The following is a 27,342-nucleotide window of genomic DNA, read 5'->3' on the forward strand; positions in this document are numbered from 1 at the left end:
CACACCAGCCGCTGTGGGGCTCTCCCACTGCCTCCTTGGTGTGCCTCTTCCTTCCGGGGCCTCCTAGTGGTGTTGTTTCCCAAGCCTAGCCTTCCTTTGGCCTCCCACTCTTCTCTCGAACCCCCTCCCTGGAGGCAGATTTGCTCTACTCACACAGGCTCCCGTCCCGCCTCACCCCCTGCCATCACCGTATCCCCTCCCTTTTCCATGGCCTGTTTTTATGGCCACTTTGGTCCTGCTCAGCCACAGGCCTGACCTGCCTTTCTGGTCCCAACTCTGAAGCTGTTCTGTGAGATTCTCAGACCACTGAGGGATACGACTATATCTGTCTTCATTGCATCCCTGTGGGCTGCCACAATACTGACGTCCAGGAGGTGTTTCATAATGTTGATGGAGTGAATTAATTCACCTTCCTGTGGAATTTTTGTGATATGCCTACTTCATTCTAGTTGTTTCTGTTGACCTTTGTTTTGGCCCTAATTCCTAATTATCTCTTTATTCATTAGCTTCTGGACATATTTCTCTACCTCTGTGCTCTGCCTTTTTCTGGTCTTATGTTCTTCATTCTTGATTCCTGGTATTTCCATACCCACATTTCATCATCATGCATCAGTGCTTTGACATTCTTTCGTTCTCCAAAATATGCAGAATCTAAAGACCTCATCTCAGTGAAGTTGGCCCTCCATTCCTATTTCTGCTTCTCTCCAGAAGGAAGCCTGCAGTGCACATGGCTGTGTGCCTGTCTGAACCTGCCCCTGAGTGTGTGTGCACTTACATCTGCTCCCCATCCCCTCCCCACCTTGGCAGCTGTGTACACATGGCTTTCAGAGTCCAATTCGAGCCCCATCACATTTCCAGACTCTCCTGTACTTTGCTTCATATTATCTGTTCTCCATTCTAAGCCCCCTCATCCCCATAACTTTCACTGTATATGTGTCATTCTTCTTCTGGCCATGCGACCCTGCCTTCTTGTCATTATGCCCCCAGATCATGAGTCCCCTCAACAGTAACTGTGTCTGGTATATCATGGTATTTTTTTTTTTTTGTCAATATCTGCATAGTACTGGTGCACAGGTATTAAGTTCTGTGGAATTGAATGAGATGTAGGAACTTGATAATGTGACAAAACAATGTCTGTAATACGTTTTCTTTATTATTCTTTTAAAGAGTCTCAGGTCACCAGTCAGTGAAGGAATTCGGGCAGTAGATAAACGAATGTGTAAACAAGAGGACATAAGGAAGAAAAAGGTACCCTCCAGTAGATTTCTTATGCTGCATGCCAGTTGAAGCCCTCTCCTCTTGTATCCGCGAACTTGTCAGCACTATTCAGATTTTTTTCTTTTTTTTCTAATTTAGCTTTTTTTCAAAGCTCTCACGCATGTGCATTTTATGTATTATGTCACGTTATCTACCTGAAATAAGAAGACAGAATTTCAGAGGTACCAACACGATCTCAAGATCACCCACTTTTTCCAGAACAAGAAACAGTGATAACTGTTGTCGGTGCAGCGCTTGACAGTTAACGACTGTATAAATTGTCAGCGGCCCTGTAAAGAAAATAGGCCTATATTAGAGACTAGGGGAGAAGTGGGCTTTCCAAAGCAAACTCAGGATTCTGCCGTAGGTTTGTTGTTATTTTCTGATCCTGTGTTCTTTATGTTCTGGTGTTCACTTTAATTTTTTTGATTCCCAGTAGTTAGCATGCGGTGTTGGCTTAGTTTCAGGTGTGTGAGACAGGCAACGGCTCTGTACATCTGAGGGCTCACCCTGGGAGTGTGCCCCTTAGTGCTATCTCCAGTTCCAAGTGTCCCCGATATCATTCATGATCATAACGATGTAGGGACACAGCGGGCATTGGGAGTCTGGGCTTCTGACTCTCGCCTGCTGCTCTGTACAATGTTTTCTATGTGTATTATTAGCATATTTGTTAAAATCTCAGTGGGGAGAAGCCTGTTTGAGGGACCTTCTGTTTAATTCGCCTCTGGATCTCCTCACAGCTTTTGTCGAAAGAATGCTTGTCGTGCACTTCCAGACAAAACAGTAAGCTTTGTGAGAGCAGGGTGTATTTCTTGCTTTATTTTCTCGTGCCCCCCCCCCCCTCGGAATGAATGTCGAGCTCCCAGGGGTGTTCATTATTATTATTATTTATTGAATGGATGACTTTGTATTTTTTTGTTCTTTAAGGATGAGAGTTTTCATAATGTCCCTCAACCTCTTTGATAATATTTGTAGTATAAAAGGTCTTTAATGATTTGGTGCTTGGGCATATAGGTATATGCACATGTAAACTGAGAGGGCCAGTACGATCGGAAGCCAAAGTTAAAACATGAATAAAGGGCCATAAGAAAACAAATGGAGGGACGCCTGGTGGCTCAGTTGGTTAAACGTCTGACTCTTGATTTTGGCTCAGGTCATGATCTCAGGATCATGAGATTGAGCCCCGCATTGAGCTCTGTGCTCAGCAGGATGTCGGCTCGAGATTCTCTCTCTCCCTCTGCCCCTCCCCTGCACGCGCACATGCAGTCTCTCTCTCTCTCAAATAAACAAATCTTTTTAAAAAAATAGGAAAGAAATGCCCATAGAAAGATTCGGGATGGGGAAAAGAAGAAATAAGAGTATAGAATATGAGAAAGCAAAGTCTATGGTTTTTTTTTCCTCTATAAACTTGCAATAGAATATGGAAGTATGCTTATTCTAGAACTAAGATTGGCATTCTTGAGAATTCTGTGTTTCATAGAAATATTCAAAATATAGCATGCCCTATATATTTGAAGTTAACTTTTGGTCTTATATTTTCCTGCATTTAGCATGGGAAATAAAGATGATTAAGAGTAAAGATGGTGACATTTTTTATTTGCTTAATTTTTATTTTTATAGATGTGTGTGTTGAGGCTTATACAAGTTATTTGATCAGTTGAAAAAATTGAAAAAATCTTAAATTCACAAAGTTCTAAAGAAACCTCTGCACTAGAAGGAAGCAGGTAAGCATTTTTTTTTAACTAAGTAGCACATAAATTAATACTTCACATCCAGTCTAATTAGGCATGGACGGCTTAGTTAGAATTCATTTCTGAACAAGAAGAAAATCCAGGTTTGTGGCTAGAATGTAGCTCCAGGAGAGTGGAGAGCATGAAATGGTGAAATCTATATCACGTTCCTATAAACCCTTTGGTTATAGACCACAGTTCCAACACGTCATTATGCTTGCAGTGGAAAAGTATATTTGGAATCACCTTCCCTGAGGACTAGCAAAGTCCTGTTGATCTTTAAGGTATACCTACCATTCATCTTGGTTTTTCTCCATCTCATTTTTTTTCCTAGACATGCCCAGAGTATTACCATTGATGTATTTTGCACCAGCATTATATTATTATGAAACAGTATAGGACATATCCAGTTGAAATTTACAAACAGGAAAGAAAAAATTTATGAAATAGGAAAAAGATGATGGCTCTCTTTGTTATACTGTGATTGTCTTGTTCCCTTCCTGGTGTGAATTTTCAATCAGCCAGGGTAGATGAGTGACTCAGAAAATGAGTAGTTAGGTCCTGTCAGCACCGTGAGACTCACAGTGGTGCAGTGGGAGTAGCTGGGGCTGGTCCTACACATACCAGCTGGGATGCCTGCATCAAGGTCGCCTGGTGCCCTGAGTGCTCTGTTGTGTGATGCTAACAGTCCCTCCCCTTGCAGGCGGAGTTAGGTTTCTAAATTTTAGGAATTAAGGTTTTAGATTTGGAAGGAACTTGAGAGATCATATGCTCCACATGTCTCATGATGGAGATTAAGAATGGACACATCCCAAAGGAAGCGATTCTCTGGTCCTAGGTCTCTGCCCCCTTTCACATCAAGGCATTCAACTAAGTGGTCAGCCTCCACTGTGCTTGTGTCTCTAGCCCGTTGCACTCGTGCTTCTGCCCCGTTCGTCCACACTTAGCAGACAGTCTGCACGCGGCCCTTCTGCAGCCCGTGTGTCTCCAGCGGCTCTGCTTCGCTGCGGCCCTTGGCAGCGCCTGCAACCCTTCCAGCCATGTCCACGTTCGGCCCCTGGGGAGCTGGCCCTCCAGTGTTCTTCCCGTCTTTGCTGTTGCTGCTGTGCTCCTCGGATAGAAACACCTCAGTGAGCTCTGTGTCTACAATCCTGTCCCTTTGCAGCACTGTCCTTGATAAACAGACATTGTGCGCTTTCTTGCTCAGAATTACCTTGGAGGACTTTTTTCTCCCGAAGAGCAGCTCTGAGCTCTAGAGTCAGGAAAGCCAGAGTAGCGTCAGCGCACGGTAAATCCATCATGCTCTGCCAGGCCCAGAAATGCCGAGAAAAGGATAAATAGGAAATGCGCATGGGATCAGTCAGTAGAGGTTGGGATTAGGCTTCGGCACTGTTAGTGCCAAGCGCTTGCCTTCCCTCCACACCAGTTCTGATGCTCTGGGACGGGGCACACCGTGGCAGGTCTCCAGAGATTTTGAGTTTCCTTACAGTGTGTTTCCTCACTACCTGACTGCCCATCCTCAGATGTGGGATGCCTCATAGAGCCCAGCAGGGGCTTTGGGGCCTTTGTTGTGTTTTTTTTTTTTCTTTCACTGTTCGGCTTCCTTTTGAATGGGGTTGACGCTTTCTAATGTGGGGGGCAAGAGGGAAGTGTATCCAATCCACTTGATGGCAGATGCACTGTGAGTGATTTCTCACCAGCTCCTGGAGCACCGAGCTTGCTCTTTCGGCCGTTGGGTAAATTTAAACTTGGAGTCCGCTGCTCTGAGCGATTTCCCAGGTTGCTGCTAGGCGGTCAGTTTTAGCTGATTGAGGAGACAGCAGTAGTTGGTAATGGGGAGGTACTTGGGAGGGAGAATGAGGCAGGTGGAGAAGAAGAGGGGGCTTCGGGTATGAACGGTAGGACAGGGCAAGAGAGAGGAGGGGGTTAGAGAATGGGAGAAGAAGGGAGAAGGGTACGAATGGGAGAGCCCAAGGAACGTGGTGGAAACATGCAGTTGTACCCACACTGACCTAAAATAGCTCCATCCCCTTGCCTGGGCCCTGTGGCCCGGGCCAGGCTGCGTTGGTGGCTTCTATGACCTCCCCGCTCCTCACCCCTCACACTGGGGCCTGCTGCACAGACAGTTTGTCATGAAAATTGATGGCATGCAGGTGCAGGTGCCTGAGCTCTGTAAGGCATGGGGGGCGGTGGGGGTGGCAGGTTTTAACTTTGGGAATTACATTTCTCTAATTGTCTCTACTAGCCCTCTCTGGACTAGCCAGATTTTGGAGAGAATTGCCACAGAATTTAACCAGTTACAGTTTCATGCTGTTCAGAGCAAAGGCATGCCTCTTCGGGACAAAGTAAGACCAGCAAGTGTTGGTTTCGATTTTCAATTTGCTGTTTGCGAATTTCCTGGATGATTTTGGTTTGACCTAGCATTGTCCCTGATAGTTGCTACTCTACAGGGTTTTGAAGCTAGCTTTGAATTTTTTTTTTTTCAGTGTCTCCTGCTTGGGACCCTGCTTTCATTATGTCACACTAGATAGATTTTGTGTAAAGACACAAGCATAGTCTCGAAACTATGCAAGTAAAATTAATTCTGAATTTCATGTAACTTGACACATCATATGATGTAGTCAGAGTTCATTTATCCAAAGCCCTTGACTGGGTTTAAATGCACGTTTGTCAGATTTACTCCGTAGCTTAAGAGGCAAATAACTTTTTGTCGTTCAGTAATTATCTGAACTTCACTTTGATGAAGCCGACTTACTTTCAAAGAAATCATAGGGAGGGGACGCCTCAGTGGCTCAGTCATTTAAGCCACTGCCTCTGGCTTAGGTCATGATCCCAGGGTCCTGGGATTGAGTCCCACCTTGGGCTCCTTGCTTCGCAGGAAGCCTGCTTCTCTTTCTGCCTGTGCCTACTTGTGTGCTTGTGCTCTCTCTCTACAAATAAATAAATAAAAACCTTTAAAAAAAAAAGAAAGAAAGAAAGCAATCATGGGGAGAAGAGATTCATTGTTTTTCTCTAGGAAATGTTGGGATTTTAATCTTACATATATTCTGGTAGAATTAGAGGCTCGCTTTATATATATAACACATATGTATATAAATTATACACATATATTTGAGCTTTTAGAAACTGTGGTGCCTGGGCCTTCTTTCCTGGTCTCTCTGTTCTTGCAGCGAATAGCCCACATTACAGCCATGCTGCAGCAGGCCCCAGGGCCTGCTGCTAGAAGGGCTTCAGACTTCCAATGTGGATATCATACGGCACTGCCTCCAGACTTACGCTACAATTGACAAGACACGGGATGCAGAGGCGTTAGTTGGTCAAGTACTGGTGAAACCGTACATGGATGAGGTTTGTGCCCCCATGCACCTCATTCCACAAACACAGAGCATCTAATCTGGCTTCGTTTCTTGACTGGGTGCGAGAGAGCTCAGGGCTCTTCCTTGAAGATGCTCCTAGTTCCTGCTCTTCTGGTTGTAAGAAAAGGTTGGTCCCGCTTGGTGCCCATCAGCATGGCAGGAATCAGGCATGCGCTCTAGTCTCTTCCAGTGATGCCATAACTCAGGGATCATCTTAATTTAGTAGGGGTGAGGGACTTGCCTAGGAAGAAGGTACGGATCAGAACATTTTCAGGTCAATTTCCATTTCCATAAGTTATACGTTAATGAAGTTGCCAAAAAGCGTGACCCCACCAAGGCGCCCGTGCCCACTGGAGGAGCTGGAAGACAGCTCTGTGCGCAGGGAAAGTCTGTGAGGGGAGGCGTCTTTGGAGAATTTATGTGGCCTAAGTCTTGAAGACCATGGGGGAGTTTGCCAGGCTAGGAAGGTGGGAGGGAGGGAATATTCAAAGATAAAGGGCTTTGAAGGGCGAGTTAGCGGGGTAGTACCTTAAGTCCGGAACTTGGTTACCCAGTGTTCTTGACCGATAAGGATACAGTTAAATACAGGGAGTCAGTGTATCCTGCCTCTGAGCGGCCGGAGTATGGGCTGCACCATGTGAGGCCGCCAGCAATCAGCAGCTTCCAACTTAGAGAGTGTCGGTTTCATCTAGTTAAGGCTGACAGAAGTCATGAAGCCAGTCTCAGCGTTTGAGGGCTTTCTTCCAGTCACCTGCCAGTGCGAGTGTTCTTTCTGTCTGGTAAGTATAAAGCTACCCACCATGACTTCAGGATGAAAGGCTTCCAGTTTTAAAACGGGACAGTATCCCAGTGATAGAAGTGAAATTGAAGGATTAATTTCAGTAATCTTCTCAGCTTCATTAAGACTACTAAAAGTAAATGATCTGTCAGTTCTTTGTATGTATCCTATTATAGTTCATAGCTCTCTCTGTGGGGGTGAAAAAGATCACATTATTCTTTGTCACTAAATGAAAACATTTTAGTTATTTAATTTACACCCTTTTCATTGAACTGAATCTAATATGCTAAATTAAGGAAGTACTTTACGTTTCCGTGTCGTTAAATGAACTAACTGTGGCCACGTTTGTATTTTAAGTTTGTATGCTTGTCATTCACCTCCTGCAACTCAGCCTCACCAAAAAAAAATAAAATACTAAAGCAAAATAAGATGTGTTTTCTTCCATCACTTTCCATCTCAGCCCTTTCCCTGTTCTGGAGACAGTAGAGGATAAGGCCAGGGTGAAGATGGTACAGAGCTGTTGTCTGCAGATACAGTATTTCGCTTTTAAGCTCAGAAGGGAAGCAGATGAGTGTGTATGATGTTTTAGCTTCAGGCCAGTCTCTGTCCCTCAGCCTCTGTGTCCCCCAGGATTGGAGCAGTATTCCCAAATCCTGGGACCTAGATTTTCATGCCATTGTTACTTACCTCCTGTTTAGAAAGCATACTGAGTGGGGAGGAGGAAGGACGAAGTGCATTTGTAAGGTTTACTCGATTCTTTTCTCTGTAGTGTATAGTTCATACTTCTCTTTTAGGTGCTTTAAAAACAAACAAAAACACAAACAAACAAATAAATAAATAAAAATAAAATGCTCTTCCTTCTGCTAGGTGATTGTAGAGCAGATTGTTGAGTCTCATCCGGACGGCCTGAAGATCATGTATGCTAATAAGCTCCTGGAGTTCGTTCCTCACCACTGCTGCCTTCTTCGAGAGGTCACAGGAGGAGCCATCTCAAGGTGACATAAAATGCTGTGTATGCACCTGAGCTCAGTTTAGTGACCACCTGTCACCTCCTCATGTGCCGCTGATCCCTGGCTGTCCTGTCTGACCCAGGAACGTGGGAACATGTGCTCTTCCCTATTTGTTACCAGTGCTGTGAGGCAGGTGTCGCTTGCCTGGGTTTACAGGGAAGGGAATGAAGAGTGGGGACGAATCTCAACGGTGACATTTGTGTGACTCCAGAGCCTCTGCTTTTCTCTTTTCTATACTTTCTCCTTAACCAGGTTCAAAATCAAAATTGGTTTCCTTCCATTATTGTGATGTCATCATCGGTCTAGAAATACCAATTCATTTTAATTCAACACGTTTTATACTGATGGCAATTAAAGTCATGTTCGGTTTTCCCTCCCTCTCTTATTTCATTTCCATGGATTTCCAGTTCTGTTTCATGAATATCCCATTACCTTCCACCATCTCCGTCATCCCAGTCCAGACCTTTGTCGCCTTTTGTTCGAGGGTAGCGGCCTCTCCCCACCTGGTCTCCCAGCTCCACCTGTCCCTCTTCATTGCAGCCCTCAGCTGTCCCACCTGCCCAGAGCTCTGCAGCCTTCCTGAGTCGCTCGTGGCTTCTCATCGCCCACAGAAGAGCATCCAGTCTTCCTGGCGCAACCTGTGACCGTTGGTGCTTGAGTCCTAGTGGTTCTCCGCTGTAGAACTTTTTACTGTGGAACTTTCCCCCATACCACTATGGTTCCTGGCCAGACAGGAGTGCTTGACCTTCCTTAACACACCTGGTACAGAAGATCCCTGACTTCACCTTGGTTCAGTTTATGGTTTTTTGACTTTTTATAATAGTGCAGAAGTGATATGCATTTAGTTTGGATCTTTTCCCAGGCTGGCGATCTACAGTAGTGTCCTCTTTTGTAATGCTGGGCAGGGGCAGCAAGCACAGCCCCCAGGCAAACCACGTGATCTCAAGGGTCAGCAACCAACACACTTGAACCGTCCTGTTCTAGTTTTCAGTGCAGTGTTCAGTAAGTTACATGAGATACCAGACACTTTATTGTGAAATAGGCTTTGTGTTAGAGAATTTTGCCCAACTGTGCAATACTGTAAGTGTTCTCAAGACATTTAAGTTTGGCGGGGCTAAGCTCTGATGTTCAGTCGCTTAGGTGTTTTCCATGCATTTTCAACTAAAGAGATTTCCAGCTGAACAATGGGTTTATTAGAAGCCGAGGCCGTCATAAGCCGAGGAACATTTGTCTATACTGTGCACCTCTGTGTTTTCCTTCATTGCTTCCTGTCTCATATCCCTTTGTCTTTCTGTTGATCTGTCACTCCACATGAAGCTCCAGTCAAATATAACTTCTTTTTTTTTAAAGGTTATTTATTTATTTACTTATTAGAGAAAGCATAAGCAGAGGGGGAGGCAAAGAGTGAAGCAGGCTCCCCACTGAGCAGGGAATCCGATGTGGGACTCAATCCCAGGACCCTGAGATCATGACCTGAGCCACCCAAGCACCCCCAGGCTATGGTTATTTCAAGAAAAAGTCCTATTTGTGAATTCTTCATCTAGTGAAGATGAATTAAAATCAGAAAGTCAACTCTGCCACCTTTAAAATCCCAGGAACAGAAAAAAATTCCATGAGCAGGTATAACCCTATCCACAATAAATCACTTTCAATCCAGTCCTGTAAACTAATACAGAGTAGGAAGAAATCATTACAGAAAAATTTTGTTTTCATTAATCAAGCTGGAAAATAACGGACCTTACATGAATGCCCTTTAGGAAGACAGTTCTTATAGTTTTATGTTGATGGAAACTAACATTACATTCGAAATGCATGTTAAAACCATGACTGTAGATTAACTACCACTTTCAGTCGTCAGAAGATGAAAAATGGTCAAGAGTCACCCAAACTGAATCCTGGTTCCTCCTGGAAAATGTGTTCCTAAATATTTTCCCCCTGAACTACTGTGCTCTTTCTGTATCTTACACAGCAGACACTGCGATGCACAAACACATCCAGAAGGCCTTGGAGGGCTGACAGCCTGCTGGAACAATGAGGAATTCACCCGGGTTTCTGCCTTTCTGCCGGGCCCAGAAAGTTCTGGGTAACCCAGGTGACGTGTCATGAGAATACAAGTGTAGCTCACACCATACGTATTATCTCCTCAGGGTAGACACCAAAATCCATGTTCGTATATGAAAATCCGAGATGCGTACAGAAATCAAGAGTGATTCTGTCATCTTGAAAGAAAAACACACTGTTGCGCTGCCACATGCCTCGTTTCTCCTCGATTGACTGCAGGAAGTAGTGATTGCAGTCAGAAATCTCAGAAAGAAAAATTAGAGTAAGGGCAACACCTGAAGTTTATTCCTGAAAATACTTGGAGAACGACTGTGACCAATAAACCAGGGCTTAGTTCATGAGACTATGTCAATGAGCTTATACCATCCCATGTCCTGGTCAAACCCTCATGTCTGGGAGATGGAGGGACGTCTTCATCTTCCAGAGCTAATATTAGGGAAAAAGGTGGAGACAATACTGACTGAGTCCCTCCTTCAGCAGGAGAGCCAAAAACACCTTGCCCCTCCATAATCCCAAATGAAAATAAACATCTCGTGGCTCCTGGGTGGGTTAAGCTTCTGCCTTTGGCTGGGATCGAGCCCCACGTCGGGCTCTTTGCTCAGCAGGGAGCCCACTTCCCTCCTTCTCTCTCTGCCTGCCTCTCTGCCTACTTGTGATCTCTGTCCAATAAATAAAATAAATAAAATCTTTAAAAAAGAAAAGAAAAGAAACATCTCATTTTACTAGTGTGCAGCAGTGACTATGCAGGAGAAATTATTATTATTATTAGATGATATATTATTATTATTATTATTATTATTGTACTATATTGTTAACCTTTTGAATTCAGACACCTAAAATTTTTAATAAAATATGAAGGCGTTTTTTTTTTTTTTAAGATTTTATTTATTTGAAAGACAGAGATCACAAGTAGGCTGAGAGGCAGGCAGAGAGAGGGGGAAGCAGGCTCCCCACTGATCAGAGAATCCGATGCGGGGCTTGATCCCAGGACCCTGGGATCATGACCTGGGCTGAAGGCAAGAGGCTTTAGCCCACTGAGCCACCCAGGCGCCCCATGAAGGCTTTTTTTTTTTTTTAAAGATTTTACCTATTTATTTGACAGAGAGATCACAAGTAGGCAGAGAGGCAGGCAGAGAGAGAGAGAGGAGGAAACAGGCTCCCCGCTGAGCAGAGAGCCCGATGTGGGACTCGATCCCAGGACCCTGAGATCATGACCTGAGCCAAAGGCAGTGGCTTAACACACTGAGCCACCCAGGCGCCCCATGAAGGCTTTTTTTAAAGAACAAAAACTTCAGACTATATCTTTATCCTAGAAGTTCCCACTACAACTGGCTTCTGTGTTGGCCAACATTTAGCCATTCAGATAAAGTCCGTATTTAGTGCTTCGTGTGTATGCATGTGTAAAATAAGAGGACAGTCATAAATCTTTAAGATTGTGTATAATAACCGTGAAATAAGGATTCTTGATACACAAGGTCTCGTCTGGGGAAAACAGCTGGAGAACAGTATGCAGTTTTCAAATGACGGAGGGGAAATACGCATTCAGTTATGAGAAAGGGAAGGAGAACAAGACCAAATATTAATAAAAGGGAAAAAAGGTTTTTCTGCCATCTTTCCGTGCCGCAGTAACAGTGTGAAAAAATGTCCCACAGATGCCCTCAAGAACATTAACACTGCTGAAAGGGGGGGCGAAGGCCAGGTTCTTAGGAGGCCATGCACCAAAGTCATCGTCCCGTTTCCTCACTGTGATGACGAAGCATGAGTACATTGGCAAATTTGAAATTATTGATGACCACAGAGCTGGGAAAACTGCTGTGAACCTCACGGGCAAGTTAAACAAGTGTGGCATGACCAGCCCTAGACTTGTATAACTGAAAGATCTAGAAAAGTGGCAGAATATTTCCATCCCCTCAGTTTGGTTTCACTTCATGGAAAAATTCTTCTGGCATCATGCACCATGAAGAAGGAAGAATCCAGGCAGGAGGGAAAATCCTGGGATTCCTTTTTCCTAGAAATATAATATACATGGCACGTGAAAAAAAAAGGAAAATAAATTACAGTCAACTAATGTTTGACAAGGGTGCCAAACAATTCAATGGGGGTAAGAACAGTATTTTACTCCCAAGCAGCCACATGCAAATAATGAAACAGGAGTCCTGCCTCACACCATACAGAGAAAATAACCCAAAATGCATCAAAGACATAAATGTAAGCATTAAAATGATAAAGTTCGGGATGCCTGGGTAGCTCAGTTGGTTGGACGGCTGCCTTCTGCTCAGGTCATGATCCCGGAGTTCCCGGATTGAGTCCTGCATCAGGCTCCAAGCTCCACAGGGAGTCTGCTTCTCCCTCTGACCTTCTCCTCGCTCATGCTCTCTCTCATTGTCTCTTTCTCAAATAAATAAAATCTTTTAAAAAATAAAAATAAAGTAAAATGATAACGTTTTCAGAAGAAAACACAAAGGTAAATGTTAGTGGTCTTGAATCTAACAACAGCTCCTCAGCCAAACACCAAAGTAAAGCAACTTAAAAAAAATAATAAATAAATGGGACTCAACCAAAATATCCCAGTTTTGTGCTTCCAAGGACCCCATTGACAAAGTCAAAAGACAAGCCACTAAATGGGAGAAAATATTTGCAGGTCATATATAAGGAACATGCATTCAGACTGTGTGAATAATTCTTACAACTCAAATAAAAAGACAACCAAGTTAAGAAATGAGCAAAGAGGGGCGCCTGGGTGGCTCAGAGGGTTAAGCTGCTGCCTTCGGCTCAGGTCATGAACTTGGAGTCCTGGGATCGATCCCCGTATCAGGCTCTCTGCTCAGCAGGGAGCCTGCTTCTTTCTCTCTGCCTGCCTCTCTGCCTGCTTGTGATCTCTCTCAATAAATCTCTCTCAAATAAATAAATAAAATCTTTTTAAAAAATGAGCAAAGAACTTGAATATACATTTCTCCAATATTCAAATGTATACATTAATATATAAATGTATATATAAATATATTTTACATTATCATATATTTATATAAACATATTTATGTAAATATATTTACATTCTTAAATATGTATTTAAATATAAATAAAATATGAAATATATTTAAAGATACATATAAGGTATATATAAAATATATGGGACAAAAAGCACGTGAAAATATGCTCAACATCACTAATCATTCGGGAAATGCAAATCAAAACCATGGTGAGATACCACCTCCCACCCTCGTGGATGGTTACTATCAAAAAACCCAAAAGCAGCTGTTGGAAGGATGTGAAGAGCTGGAACCTGTAAATTGCTGGTGGGCTTGGAAAATAGCGCAGCCACATTAGAAATGGTTTAGTAGCTCCTCAAAATGCAGAACACATAGTTGCCATATGACACACCAATATCACTCCTGTGTATAGAGCCAAGAAAAAAACTATGCCCACACAAAAACTTGTGCATGAAGGTTTAGGATTTATTCGTAATAGCGAAAAGGTGAGAACAACCCAGATGTTCATCAACTGATGAAGAGATAAATAAAATGTGATCCACCCAGCCAGTGGAATATTATTCAGCCTTGAAAAGGAATAGAATTTTGATATGTGCCACGACACAGAGGAGCCTTGAAAACATTCTGCTGATTGAGAGAAGTCAGTCACAGAAGACCACATACTGCATAATTTGTTTTATATGGAATTTCCAGAATAGCTAAATCTACAGAGACCGAAAGTAGATTAGCGGTTGCCTAAGACTGGTGGTGATGGCTAAAGTTTTCTTTTGAGGATGATGAAAATGTGTAGGTAGTTCAGTATAGTATAGTTAACTAAAGTGAAAGCCATTAAATTGTCCACATTAGATGGTGAGTGGTATGGCCTGTGAATTATATCTCAATTAAGCTGTCATCGAAAAATGCAAAGAACTTCTATATTTATCAAGTAGAAAAAGAATGAACTTGATTAAAAACATCAAAAATGGGGAAAATAAAAACAAAATAAGATGGAAGGAATAAAATCATGACTGTTTATCATTAATTTAAATGTGTACAGACTGACTTTTTCTATTAAAGCACCTATCAGGGGGTTACAGATCCATGCTGTTCAAGAAACATACTTAAAATGCAAAAGGGATTGAGAATGTATCAGGTGAGGAGATACCATGCAAAAGAGAAAGCCGGAATGGCAAAATTCATCGCAGACAAGTTGGGTCTAAAGTTATAGGTACTAAGATGAAGAGGGACATTTTAAAAGGCAGAGTTTGGAAAGAAGATATAAAAGGTATAAGCAGGTATACATCTAACAACATAATACCTGAAGACTCTAAAAATGCAATAACAAGGTAAAATTTTAGCTTTTCAAATGGGAGTATCTAGTAGAAAGAGGGAAAAACAAGGACACACAGAAAATAGACATCCTGGGGCGCCTGGGTGGCTCAGTGGGTTAAAGCCTCTGACTTCGGCTCAGGTCATGATCCCAGGGTCCTAGGATCGAGCCCCACATCAGGCTCTCTGCTCTGCGGGGAGCCTGCCTCCTCCTCTCTCTCACTCTCTGCCTGCCTCTCTGCCTACTTGTGATCTCTGTCTCTCAAATAAATAAATAAAATCTTTTTTAAAAAAAAGAAAATAGACATCCTTATTTCCCTCGGAAAACATTTCTTTCTTACACCTAAGGAAAGCCATATTTGTAAAGATTAATTGCATACTAGGCAACAAAGGAAACCTTTACAAGCCTTCCAAATTAAAGATTTAAAGAACAGTTCTTTGATCACAATCCAGTAGAATCAGAATTAGATAACCTGGTAACAAAAAATTGAAACTGCATACAAGTTAAGAAATACAGTCTTCAGTCAAAGAAGAAATCATAAGACGACTGAAGAAAATCTTGAAAGCAATGGAAAGGAGACTATTTCATACCAAAACTTACAGAAGACACCAGAAGTTATACTCTAAGGAGACTTTAGTGTCAAATGTCTTCAATTTCAAACATTTTTTTGAATAAAAGAAACTACTCATTTAAACCCATCAGAAAAGAGCAGCTCAATCAAAAGAAAGGAAGTAATTATAATAAAGATAAAATTTTTAACTAATAAAAAATATGAGGGGCAAATAAACTCAAAGTTGTTTTTGTGAAAGACTAATGAAATAATAAAAAAAAAAACTTCACATGCCCTATTAAGGATAAGAGAGGGGGAATATGGGGTGTGGGAGGAGGTGGGGAGAGAGGGAAGGGGGATGGGGAAAGGGGGGTTTCAGGGAGGAGGGGACAGAGAGAGAGAGAGAGAGTTGCAAAACAGATAAGGGTTGGGAACAGAGATATAAAAGCAAATGCATAATATAAAAGAATCACTAAGCTGCAAGGCACTTTATACTAATCAATTTGATAACCTAGAAGAAACGATGATTTCCTAGGAAAACAAAATCATCCAAATGATTCAAGAATGGAAAATTCAGAAGATGAGTTCCAAGATCAGAGAGGTTTGCAGCTGGATAACTGTCATTTACTGTTAAATGGCAACAGGCAATTAAACAATAATAAGTCAATTCACTTGATGAAGCTGAGCACAATTTTAATACCCAAACCTGAGAGGGAGGAACGGGGAAGCTATTAACAAATCTGGCTTAGGACAGATTAGTTAACAGAAACTGAACTCATGTTAGGAAATAACAGAAGTCAGGCATCTATCAAAGGACTATATCCTGAGACCAACTTGGATTCATTCCAGGAAAATAAAGGGAGCTCAAGACCAGAAAATCAATAAGATTTACCTCATCACTAAATTAACTGTGAAAAAACTCTTAAGACCATAGCAATAAATGCATTTGATAAAAAAATAAAGGCACCTGATAAAAGGTGAGCAGCCATTCTTTATAAAAATGAAGATAAAAACAGAAGGACGTTATGCAGGAGGGATTATTAACCGGGAAGCACTAGATCAAGAGGTAGATAAAATGAGCCCATATTTGTCAAACAGTGACAGAGCCCCATGCGTGTGTGGATAGAGGCGAATGAGCTCATGGATGAGCACCAGGCTGTCAACAGGTATTATAGGGACGAAGGCAGCGGTGAGGAGAGTCTTAACAACAGGGAAGAAGGTAAAAGGATGATTGCAGTTAAAAATTGTGCATGATACAAACACATGCAAATAAGACCGGATATTTTCACGTATATAGTTTTTTAAAACCCTGCACACATTACTGGAACTACCAACTCTTCCTTTCAGCTCCGCAGCCCTCGCGTGCTTTCCCAGTACCAGGATGCAGGGGTAGATCCTCCGTTGGTGAAATCCTATGTCATTGTACTCCTAAAGGGACAGGTGAAACAGCGCAGGGGCTGGAGGTCGGATCAGGCATCGCTGCGCCCACCCCAGCTCCCTGCTCGCCCAGCCCCCACTCTGAAGCAGCGGGCACTTGGAGCTGTTAAGAAGCAGGGATCTGAGCAGTTCTCTGGTTTCCCCTGGAGCCATCTGCATCCATCATATTTCCCACAGCTCTCCCCGAGTGTTGGTTCTGGCTCCCCCCGAGTGTTCCCTTAACTCCTAGCACACCCTTCTTATGAGAGCACCTAGTACTCCCCATCACAGTGCTCTGTCTGTCACATGCATCCATTGATCGACTTTGTGCTGGTTGAGGGCTGGAGCCCCCTCCTGTTAACTCCTCAAGTCCGTTTCTAATGCAGCAGCACCTGGCACTTAAGCACCCTGTCAGTACCTGCCAAATGAATGAAATGTACTCAAAACATAGTATGAAGTCTGCGTTTTGAAACTCCTTTTTGGAGCCGTTTGCTATCATTTTCCCAGGCAATTTAAAAAATTTCCAGCCTTGCTGCCAATAACCTGAAGGGGCAAAGGAATGCCGGCGTGCCCCATGGGACATGTCACTCTGGATGGTCCTCGGCAGCAGGGACTTTGATCGCGCTCTTCCAAACCCAGCAGGATGGTGGAATGGGTACGTGGCTGAGTGCCTCCCGGGTCTGACCCTGTGTGACGCCACCCGGTGCCTGCAGCTGCCCTCTGGAAGGTGTTGCTTTTGCGGCAAAGCCAGAGGGCACCAAGCGTGTGTCTGTCTCCAAAGTCCTGGGCACCACATCACAATGCCTTCCTGAGAAGCAGAATCAAGGACAGTTGCTGATCTTCATTCCTTCGCACCAAAGGTATCTCATACACCATCTTTGGAAGTTGGAGCCAGGGGGCGCCTAGGTGGCTCAGTCGGTTAAGTGTCTGCATTCAGCTCAGGTCATGATCCCAGGGTCCTGGGATGGAGTCCCACACATTTGCCTCCCTGCTCAGCGGGGAGCCTGCTTCTCCTTCTCCCTCTGCCATTCCCCCCACTTGTGCTTTCTGGCTCTCTGTGTGTCAAATAAGTGAATAAAATCTTTTTAAAAGGCTTGGGCCATACTCTTTAGCCATTCTACTTTCCCTGGGGTAATTTGCCACCTCTCTGAATTTACCTGCATCTTTCCCAAAATCTACTTATCTTCCAGCCTTCTCGACCATAATGAGTCTATAAATTTTCAATAGACAGTGTGAACTTACACTTGCTAATATTTGCATAACATGCACCTCTTTCCATCTCAAAGAAAAGCTTCGCACCGCAATGGTCTCTAATCTCCAATTAGGTTCTGTTCTGGGATCCCACTGGAATTCTATGCGCCTGTCCCCTAAGATGCCATAAATTGTGGTCCAGTTTCCCAGCCAGCCAAGGAAAGCACATGGGAAATCTTGCTGAAGTATGAGTAAGAGCCAACAAAAGGGAACATATTTATCTGCCTCGAATGCTGGGACCTGAGGAAAGCAAGTTTCATTACAGACAAATCAGGAAGGAGGTGCAGATTGCTTATTATGTCACTCTGGAGTGGAGGTCTGCCATTGATCATTAAGGCCATTTCCTGCAATGCACTCACCAAAGTGATACTCACTTCGGAGTGGACAAAACTTAGGAAATGGCCAAGGGGAGCTCTGCTTACACTTTACACTCTCAGTATTTATTTGTATTAATTTCTTTATAGGGCAGTATAGAGACATGAGACCACATTGAAAAAGCAAAGCTTGTCATCCTGTGGCCTTGGGTCAAGAATAGAGATAGTGCTGCTCATGTCAGTTTCAACCTCCAGTGGCCAAGGGTTTGATCTGATGCTCTTTCAAGTTTTCCCCATAGCCTTTCTCAAGCTCAATGGCCAATAATCCCACAGGAGGAGATTTTAGGGCCCTCTCAAACTTCTGTTTTGCTATCTCTCCCCAGCCTGCTTCCTCTGCAAAAGTCACCACTTTGCCTGTGCATCTACCACCTCTTAGAGCTTTTGGAACCAGCCACGAATTGCAGTGCTGATTCCTTCCATGACCACATATTGTTTACAGGAAAACTTTTCTTCGTTATGCCTTGCCAGTCAGAGTGACGGTTTCATCCGCAACCTGGACCAGGTTCGGGAATGTTCTACACATAAATGTGAGCAAATGTCTTCTGTATTGAGAGACATGTACATTCTGTAAATGGACTCTATTGAAAAACCAATACATAGGGTACAGTTATGTCCTGACCCAGCTGGAAGGAGGCACTTCATTTCCATCTTTCAGAAAATTGGTGTAACACATTGATTTTCATAACAAAGAAAGCAGTTTTGTGTCTTCTACCAAAAGACTGTCATAGTAAGCAATAAATTGCCTCTTTGGAGTGAACAAATTAATAAGATATTTTCTAAATTTCAAAATAACAAAGACAGAACGATGTCTGTAATGCTAAGTGCATCCCCTTAGTTGCAGGACATTGTGTCATGGACCACCTGAGCAATGACACATGGCGGCCGGTAGTCTGATTCACCTGGCAACCTGTTAAAAGAAAGTCTTGCACATGACAAGCTTTCAATAAGACACTGACAAGATGGCCAGGAAGCCAGCCTTAGCTGGCTTTTTCAGGTGTCCAGACATCTAGTCAACCTACCTCACCAACTCATCACCATGCTTACTGGAGTAAACCCAATCTCTTCCTTCCCCCCTGGAGATGGGAGAAGAGCCACTCACACGTTTGTATGGAATCCTCATTCCCTCTCGCTCTTTCCCCACATGGCGCTGTCCGTGAAATAAATAAACAAATCTTTATGTCACCCGGAAGTTCCTGGGTCAAATTACACAACTTGGACAATTTTGGGTCACTACAGCCTTTTGTTTTTCTCTCCACCTTAAGCCTTCTGGGTGACCAACAGCTATCTAAAACTCATGTTGCTGCCATATGCTGTTGTTCTGCTTCATCTTCCCAGTAAAGTTCAGTATTTTTCCCTAAAGTTTGGTTTATCAGTATCTCCAGCGTCTATCTCCAGCTAGGGTCATGATCCCAGGTCCTGGGATCAAGTCCCACTCTGGACTTCCTGCTCTGCGGGAAGCCTGCTTCTGCCTCTGCCTCTCATCTCTTATGAATAAAAAAAGAAAATCTTTTAAAAAATTTAAAAAAACCATTTCTATCTTCCCACTTTTAAAGATTAATTCTAGGAATTATTGCTATAATTCCAAATGTCCTATCTCTTTCTTAAAAAGTCTACTCCAGGGCACCTGGGTGTTTCAGTTGATTAAATGTCTGACTCAAAATTTTGGCTCAAGTCATGATCTCAGGGTCATGGGATTGAGCCCTAGTGAGGCCTCTGTGCTCAATGGGGAGTCTGCTTCTCTCCTTTTCCCTTTGCCCCACCCCCCTACTCACATGTGCACACACGTGCTGTCTCTCTCTCTCTCAATAAATAAATAAACAAATCTTTAAAAAGTCTTCTCCAAAGGGAGTTTGAGAAATAGTCCAGTAAGGGGCTGGAAGAAAATATTATGTTTTATTCATATTTCATGTCATCCATTTAACTGTTTAGCTTTTGCATGTCATTTATAATGTGCATAATAATTTAGTAGAGTCTATAATTTATCAAAAATTTGCTTAAATTGGTGGTATGTACGCAAATATTTTTGTATGTATGTATGTATGTATTTACGTATTTATTTTTGTGAAAGAGAGGTGCACAGTAATAAAAGGAGATCACTGCTCCAGGGACCCAGATATTTCCCCAAGTCCTGTTTCCTCCCATTCCCTCTGGGCTTCATTAGACCCCCTTAACACCAATCTTGTCCCTAAAACACGCCCTCTGCAGCACCAAGTTCGAATGCTTAACTCGGGCCATCACTGCAGGCTGTACCGGGATGACCCTAGGGAAAAGGGTGGTGGGTCTCATGGGTTAGCTGTGTCACCTCCATGAACAGTCCTTTGTTCTGAACAGCTAGTGCAGCCCACGTTTGCAATCACAGGCTCTGGCAACAGAGTGGGCGTAGATCCCATCTGGCCCCTCAGTAGCAATATGGCTTTGGGAAAGTTGTGTCATTTCTGGCCCAGACTTAAGGCTCATCCATAACGTGGAGGAGAAGACAGTGTGACCCTCAGTGGGCTGTTGAAAGGATCACGAGATGGTTCGATTCAGATGCTCCGAGGTACCCAGCACACAGTAGGCCCATAGTAGAGCAAAAAGTTGTTCTATTGATCTTATAGTTACTATTACTCATACTAACAAAACTGATCATTTGAGATGATTTTCAAGCGAAGTGTCTTTGCCTGGATTTCTAAGATTAACCTACTTCAAAATGAATTCTGCTCTACTGTGAAAAACGAGCTAACCAGCAGGTTTCTTCTGCGTCTTTTCTGAACTTTTTAGGATCCTCTCTAGAGAAAGGTTCTAAAGGAAGGCAAAGTGCAGGAATACTCTTGCTTCAAAGGATGTGTAGGAAATGATTAATTTTGCCAAAAAACGGTGCCTTGAACATAAAAGATGTTTGACGAAGCTCACTGTAGACAGTGTATCCCTCCAGGATTCATAAGTTGAAACTCAATGTCCAAAGGGACATAACTAGGAGATGGGGTCCTTGGGAGATGTTTAGGTCATGAGGGTGGAGTCCTCATGGGCGAGATTAGTGTCTCCATAAGAGAGACCCCACAGAGATCCCTCGCCTCCTCCACCTTGGAGGTTATAGGGAGAAGATGGTCATCTGTGACCCAGGAAGTGGGCACTTGAACAGACACGGAATCTTCCAGGGTCTTGATCGTAGACTTCCCAGCTTCCAGAACTGAGAGAAATAAGTATGTCTTTAAAGCACCTAGTTTGTGGTGCTCTTGTTACATCAGCCCAAACTAAGATAAAGCTTGCCTCTTATACTGAAAAATAAGACAAATGTTAACAACAATTTAAAAAAGGAACAATGTGGCCAATGACATGTAATGAACATCATCTCTCCTCTACAGAGCCAAGAGCTTAATTAGTTTCGGGCAACCCAGTAGAGTATGATTAAACCAAAGAGCAGCAAGATGTCTAAATGCTCAAGTCCTCTGCCTCCTACTTTTCTGTCAAAAGAAAAGAAAAGCCCTAGGCTGGTTTTGGTTGCCACCAAGCACAAAACAGCCAAATTCCAAATTAGAAAGCTCTGGGGTTTAATTGTGGGTGTATGGAATTACATAGAAGCTCTCTTTGGTCATTCCAAAGGATGTTTCCCTCAAAGGTTACAAATACATCTCAGCCTACCAACCATCTCAGGCCTACCACAAAAATTATATATATATATATATACACTTTTAGCATTTTAAAATGTGTCTAAATTTCAGTTTCGGATCCAGTTTTGACTATTGTTATGGGCTTAGTTGGATGCCCCCAGATTCCTACATTGACGTCCTAACACCCAGCATCTCAGAATGTGGCAGTATTCAGAGACAGGATTTTTAAAGAGGTGATAAAGGGAAAACGAGCTCACTGGGGGTGGGCATCAAGCCAACAGGACTGTTGTGCTTACAGGAAGAAGAGATTAGGACACAGACAGTAAAGACTGAAGGACAATCGTTTGAAGACAGAGTGGAGAACACAGCTATCTGCAAGCCAAGGAGAGACATTTGAGGAATCGAACCCTACGGCCACCTTGATCTTGGACTTCCAGCGCCCAGAACCATGAGAAAATAAATTGCATGTTGCCTAAGCCACCCGGCTGTTGATATTTTGTTTACGACAGCCCATGACTCAGAAATTTGAGGACCTCCCCCCCAGACTTTATCCTGAAGTTCTGTTTCAGCTTCAGGGGCTTGTGTAATACTACTGTATCAAGGAGGGAGGCTCCTGCCATTCCCTGCACTGGGTCATTGAGACACTGCACAGCTCTCCCCAGGGCTGGCTACATAATTTACAAGCCCCATGCAAAATGAAGATATAGGGCCCTATGGGCAAAAACAGGGAGGAAGTGTTTGTTAAAGGTACTAAAATAGAAAGCTCATTTCCTCCATGGTCTGTCTTCTGAAGGGGCATGGCTGCTGTTTTCTATTTGCATTTAATGTCATTCCAAGCAAATAAAAATTTTAAAATGTGATTATGGGCATGATTCTTGCCATTCATCTTGGCAGGGTGCAATGTCAGTGTTAAATAATTCACGCAGGGATTCCACAGCTGGGGCACACCCACGTGCCCTCTTCTTATCAGAACTGTGGAAATCCTGAACAAGACCAGCTCTGCCATCTTTACCTCACCTGGGGACTCACACATGTTCCACCGACTCTGCCTCCCTCGGCTTCCTGATGAGTAAGGAACTTGACAGGATCAGGAGCCGGGGGCTGCCTTTCTTTCCCTTCCCTCCTAAGTCACCAGTTCCAAGGCTTGGCTAACACAGGGATTTGACATGAGTGAGAAAGGACAAGACAGGGTTCTGGGCTGCTCACAAGAGGCCACCGCCTCCTGCCGGTGCTCAGAGCAAGCTCTGGTCTGTAGGGAAGGCGAGCTCCGGTTGACTTGGTCATAGACGTCACGTGGTCAGCGAGTCTCGTTGACCACCACTCACGAGGTGTCCATTTCCATGCTGTGCTCACTGGGCAGGGCGAGCAGTACATGCAAATGAGGAGGCAAGGAATGGTGGATACCCACAGTGGGCTGTCCACTCCGCTATGTACATGCTCCACTGTCCCACCTGTTATGCCCCAATAATGGGTCCATGATTAAAAGAGCAAGACTGATACAAAGCGAAGGTCAAACAAAGCTTTATTTCGCACCAAGCATCAAGAATCAAACTGACCAGCCAGGGCCGCTTTTCTTACAGAGAAGTCAACCCCTCTCTCCTTTACGGACTAGCTTTTAAGGACATAGGACATGTGGTTGGGCCTGGTCATGCACAGGTGGCCAATAAATTGTAACACACAGAGAAAGCTGCACAGTGATGCTAGGTGACCAATTGAATTACAACTTACATTTTAGTAGATATTTGAACTAGCCTATCACCTTGGTTAGGATTGGTGCCCCAAACCCTAACCCAAGCCCTGAACCTGATTCTGACACTGACCCTGACTGTGATCCTTACCTGAACCCAAAACAAAAACTAAGCCTGGCAAGGACCCTGATGTGGACCCTGAACCTAAAGCTAACTCTGACATTACCGTAAATATGACTAACCTAACCATGACCCAGACCCTGACCCTAATCTTAACCCTGATGCTGATCTAACCCTGACCCTAACACTAACCCTGACACTGAATGTGAGCCTGAACCTAACTCTAAATCTAAACGTAACCCTGACCCTGACACTAACACGGGCCCTGACCCGAAACCTAACGCTGAACCTAACACTAAAACTAACCCCTAACATTATCCCTGACACTGACCCTAACCCGGTCTAATCCTAACCCTCAACCTACCTCTAACCCTAACCCTAATGCCACTTTAACAATTATCCTGACCCTCTCCCTGACCCTGATCATAACCCTAACTCTGAACTTTGCCTATGTCCGAAATTAACCTTAAACCTGACCCTGGCCTTGACCTTAATACTGACCCTAACCCTGACTGAAAACCTAACTCTGACCCAATCCGTGATCCTGAACAGAATCGTAACCGTAGGGCTAATCCTGATCCTGAACCTACTCATGAAACAGAACCTAAACATAAAGCTGACCTTACCATAACCATCAACCTAACACTGATCCTAACCCTAACCCTGACACTAAACCTGTCCCAAACCTAACCCTGACCCTGACATGAACCTTGCCACCACACCAAAACTTGAACCTGACACTAAATCTAACCATGACCCTGCCTGGACCTAAACCTAACCGTCAGCCTAACACTGAACCTGACCCTGACTGTGACCGTAATGCTAACCCTGACCCTACTGTGATCCTGACCCTAAACCTAACCATAAACCTAACCCTAACCCTGACCCCTACCATAAGCCTTATGCTAACCCTGACCCCAAAGACGTCTAACCCTGACCCTGACCCTACGTCTTTCTTAGCCCTAACCCTAACACTAAGCTGGTCTAAACCCAGCTCTGTTCCCTCCAGCGGGGACAACAGCTGCACCCAGGTCTCCCAGGGTCTGGGAGGAGGCTGTATGGGGGTCACTGGACGGGCACTGCATTGAGTGGAGTGTGAGCCTTGAGCAGCTTGGGGACCGGCGGCTCAGGGAACTCTGGTGGAGCAGGAAGTTCGATAAGGAGCCCCCAGGCAGTGGTGACCTCACTTCCCTGACGATAGAGCCCAACTGAATTGGAACCCACGTATCACGGCACCACATAACAGAGAAAAACCCCTGTGCAGATCATTTCTAGGCACATCCTAAAGGAAGCGACATGTTCTTATACTGTACTGAAGCCCAGAGGATACAGGGAGAAGTGAGCTCGCCCGCCAGCCACGTCCCCTCCCTGGCAGGTCATATCAGGTTTCCCCAACGCTGCAGGCCCTTTGGCTAATAAAATCAAAAGGTGACACCCATGGGCTCAGAGTCAGAGAGTCCCACAACTTCCGATCTATGGGTGTAGCCCTAGGTCTCCTCCCCGTCTCTGCGTGTGTGTGTGTGAGTGTGTGTGTGTGTGCATCTGGGTGTCTGTGTGTCTGTGTGTAAAGAGGTCCTGGCCATGCCATCGTGGGTGGAAATGCCCCAAGCAGGATGAGCTGAAGAGGGGTTAGATATCTGGTGGGTAAGTCATGTTCACACCCCAGTTTAAGGCTGCTGAAGTGGAATCGGTTGTAGGGTCTACACTCTTCTGACCAGGGTTTATCCTGAGACCCTGAATGGATGGGTCCATGACTCAGGAGCAGGGCTAACCGTAACAGTAACCACTAACCCTGACCCTGACACTGACTGTGAGCCTGCCCCAACCCTAACCCAAGCCCTGAAGCTGACTCTGACCCTGACCCTGACTGTGATACTTACATGAACCCAAAACAAAACCTAAGCCTGGCAAGGACGCTGATGTGGACCCTGAACCTAAACCTAACTATGACATTACCGTAAATATGACTAATACCCAACCATGACGCAGACCCTGACCCTAAACCTAACCCTGATGCTGATCTAACCCTGATCCTAACACTAACTCTGACACTGAATGTGAGCCTGAACCTAACTCTAACCCTAAACGAAACACTGACCCTGACACTAACATGGGCCCTGACCCAAAACCTAACGCTGGAACTAACCCTAAAACTAACCCCTAAATTTATCCCTGAACACTGACCCTAACCCGGTCTAATCCTAACCCGCAACCTACCTCTAACCCTAAACCTAACCCCACTTTAACAATTATCCTGACCCTCTCCCTGACCCTGATCATAACCCTAACTCTGAACTTTGCCTATGACAGCACTTAACCTTAAACCTGACCCTGGCCTTGACTTTAATACTGACCCTAACCCTGACTGTAAACCTAACTCTGACCCAATCCATGATCCTGAACAGATTGGTAACCCTAAAGCTAACCCTGATCCTGAACCTAGTCATAAAACAGAACCTAAACATAAAGCTGACCTTACCATAACCATGAACCTAACCCTGACTCTGAACCGGACACTAAACCTGTCCCAAACCTAACCGTGACCTGACATGACCTTGCCACCAAACCAAAACTTGAACCTGACCCTAAAACTGACCATGAGCCTGAACCTGAACCTAAACCTAACCATCAGCCTAACACTGAACCTGAGCCTGACTCTGACCGTAACGCTAACCCTGAAACTACTGTAATCCTGACCCTAAACCTAACCATGAACCTAACCCTAACCCTGACCCCACCCTAAACCTTATGCTAACCGTGACCCCAAAGACGTCTAACCCTAACCCTGACCCTAAGTCATTCTTAACCCTAACCCTAACACTAACCTGGTCTAAACCCAGCTCTGTTCCCTCCAGCGGGGACAACAGCTGCACCCAGGCCTCCCAGGGGCTGGGGTAGGCAGTATGGGGGTCACTGGATGGGCACTGCATTGAGTGGAGTGTGAGCCTTCAGCAGCTTGGGGACCGGCGGCTCAGGGAGCTCTGGTGGAGCAGGAAGTTCGGGAAGGAGCCCCCAGGCAGTGGTGACCTCACATCCTTGACCACAGAGCCCTACTGAATTGGAACCCACGTATCCAGGCACCCCATTACAGAGAAAACTGCCGTGCCCAGCTCATTTCTAGGCACATGCTAAGGAAGCGACATGTTCTCTGCTGTACTAAAGCCGAGAGGATGCAGGGAAAATAGAGCTCGCCCGCCAGCCACGTCCCCTCCCTGGCAAGTCATATCAGGTTTCCCCAACGCCACAGGCCCTTTGGCTAATAAAATGAAAAGGTGAAACCAGGGGGCTCAGAGTCAGAGATTCCCACACATCTTATCCAATTGTGTAGCCATAGGTCTCCTCCCCGTCTCTGTATGTGTGTGTGTGCGAGGGCCTCTGGGTGTCTGTGTGTCTGTGTGTAAAGAGGACATTGCCATGCCATCGTGGGTGGAGATGCCCCAAGCAGGATCAGGCTGATGAGGGTTTAGATATCCGGTGGGCAAGTCATGTTCACACCCCAGTTTAAGGCCGCTTAAGTGGGATCGGGTGTAGGGTCTACACCCTTCTGCCCAGGGTTGATCCTGAGACCCTGAACGGATTGGTCCATGACCCAGGAGCGGGGCGAACCCTAACAGTAACCACTAACCCTGACCCTGACCCTGACACTGAATGTGAGCCTGCCCGAAAACCTGACCCAAGCCCTGACCCTGACCCAGAACCTGACCCTGACTGTGCTCCTGACGTGAACCCTAAACCTAAACCTAAGCCTGACACTGACCCTGATGTGGACCCTGAACCTAAACATAACTCTGACATTACCGTAACCATGACTCAAACCTAACCAGGACCCTGACCCTGACCCTAATGCTAACATTGACGCTGA

At 44.5% G+C, this 27,342-nt stretch overlaps 1 protein-coding gene across 3 annotated transcripts in view; it reads left to right on the top strand.

Moving 5' to 3' along the window:
• The window catches only part of LOC131817971 (conserved oligomeric Golgi complex subunit 2-like), a 32,072-nt gene extending 22,592 nt beyond the window's left edge, over nucleotides 1–9,480 (top strand). For 2 of the 3 annotated variants that reach the window (XM_059151923.1, XM_059151924.1), the window contains 3 exons: nucleotides 1,168–1,248; nucleotides 7,989–8,116; nucleotides 8,672–9,480. In XM_059151923.1, the coding sequence (XP_059007906.1) occupies nucleotides 1,168–1,248; nucleotides 7,989–8,116; nucleotides 8,672–8,714 (252 nt within the window). In that variant the 3' untranslated portion in view covers nucleotides 8,715–9,480. Of the gene's footprint in view, nucleotides 1–1,167; nucleotides 1,249–2,877; nucleotides 2,982–7,988; nucleotides 8,504–8,671 lie in introns of those variants that run through there. The other variant, XR_009348647.1, reaches the window with a different exon arrangement.
• The last annotated feature ends 17,862 nt before the right edge of the window (nucleotides 9,481–27,342 follow it).

Source organism: Mustela lutreola, chromosome 16 (genome assembly GCF_030435805.1).
Source record: "Mustela lutreola isolate mMusLut2 chromosome 16, mMusLut2.pri, whole genome shotgun sequence".
Classification (NCBI taxonomy): domain Eukaryota; kingdom Metazoa; phylum Chordata; class Mammalia; order Carnivora; family Mustelidae; genus Mustela; species Mustela lutreola.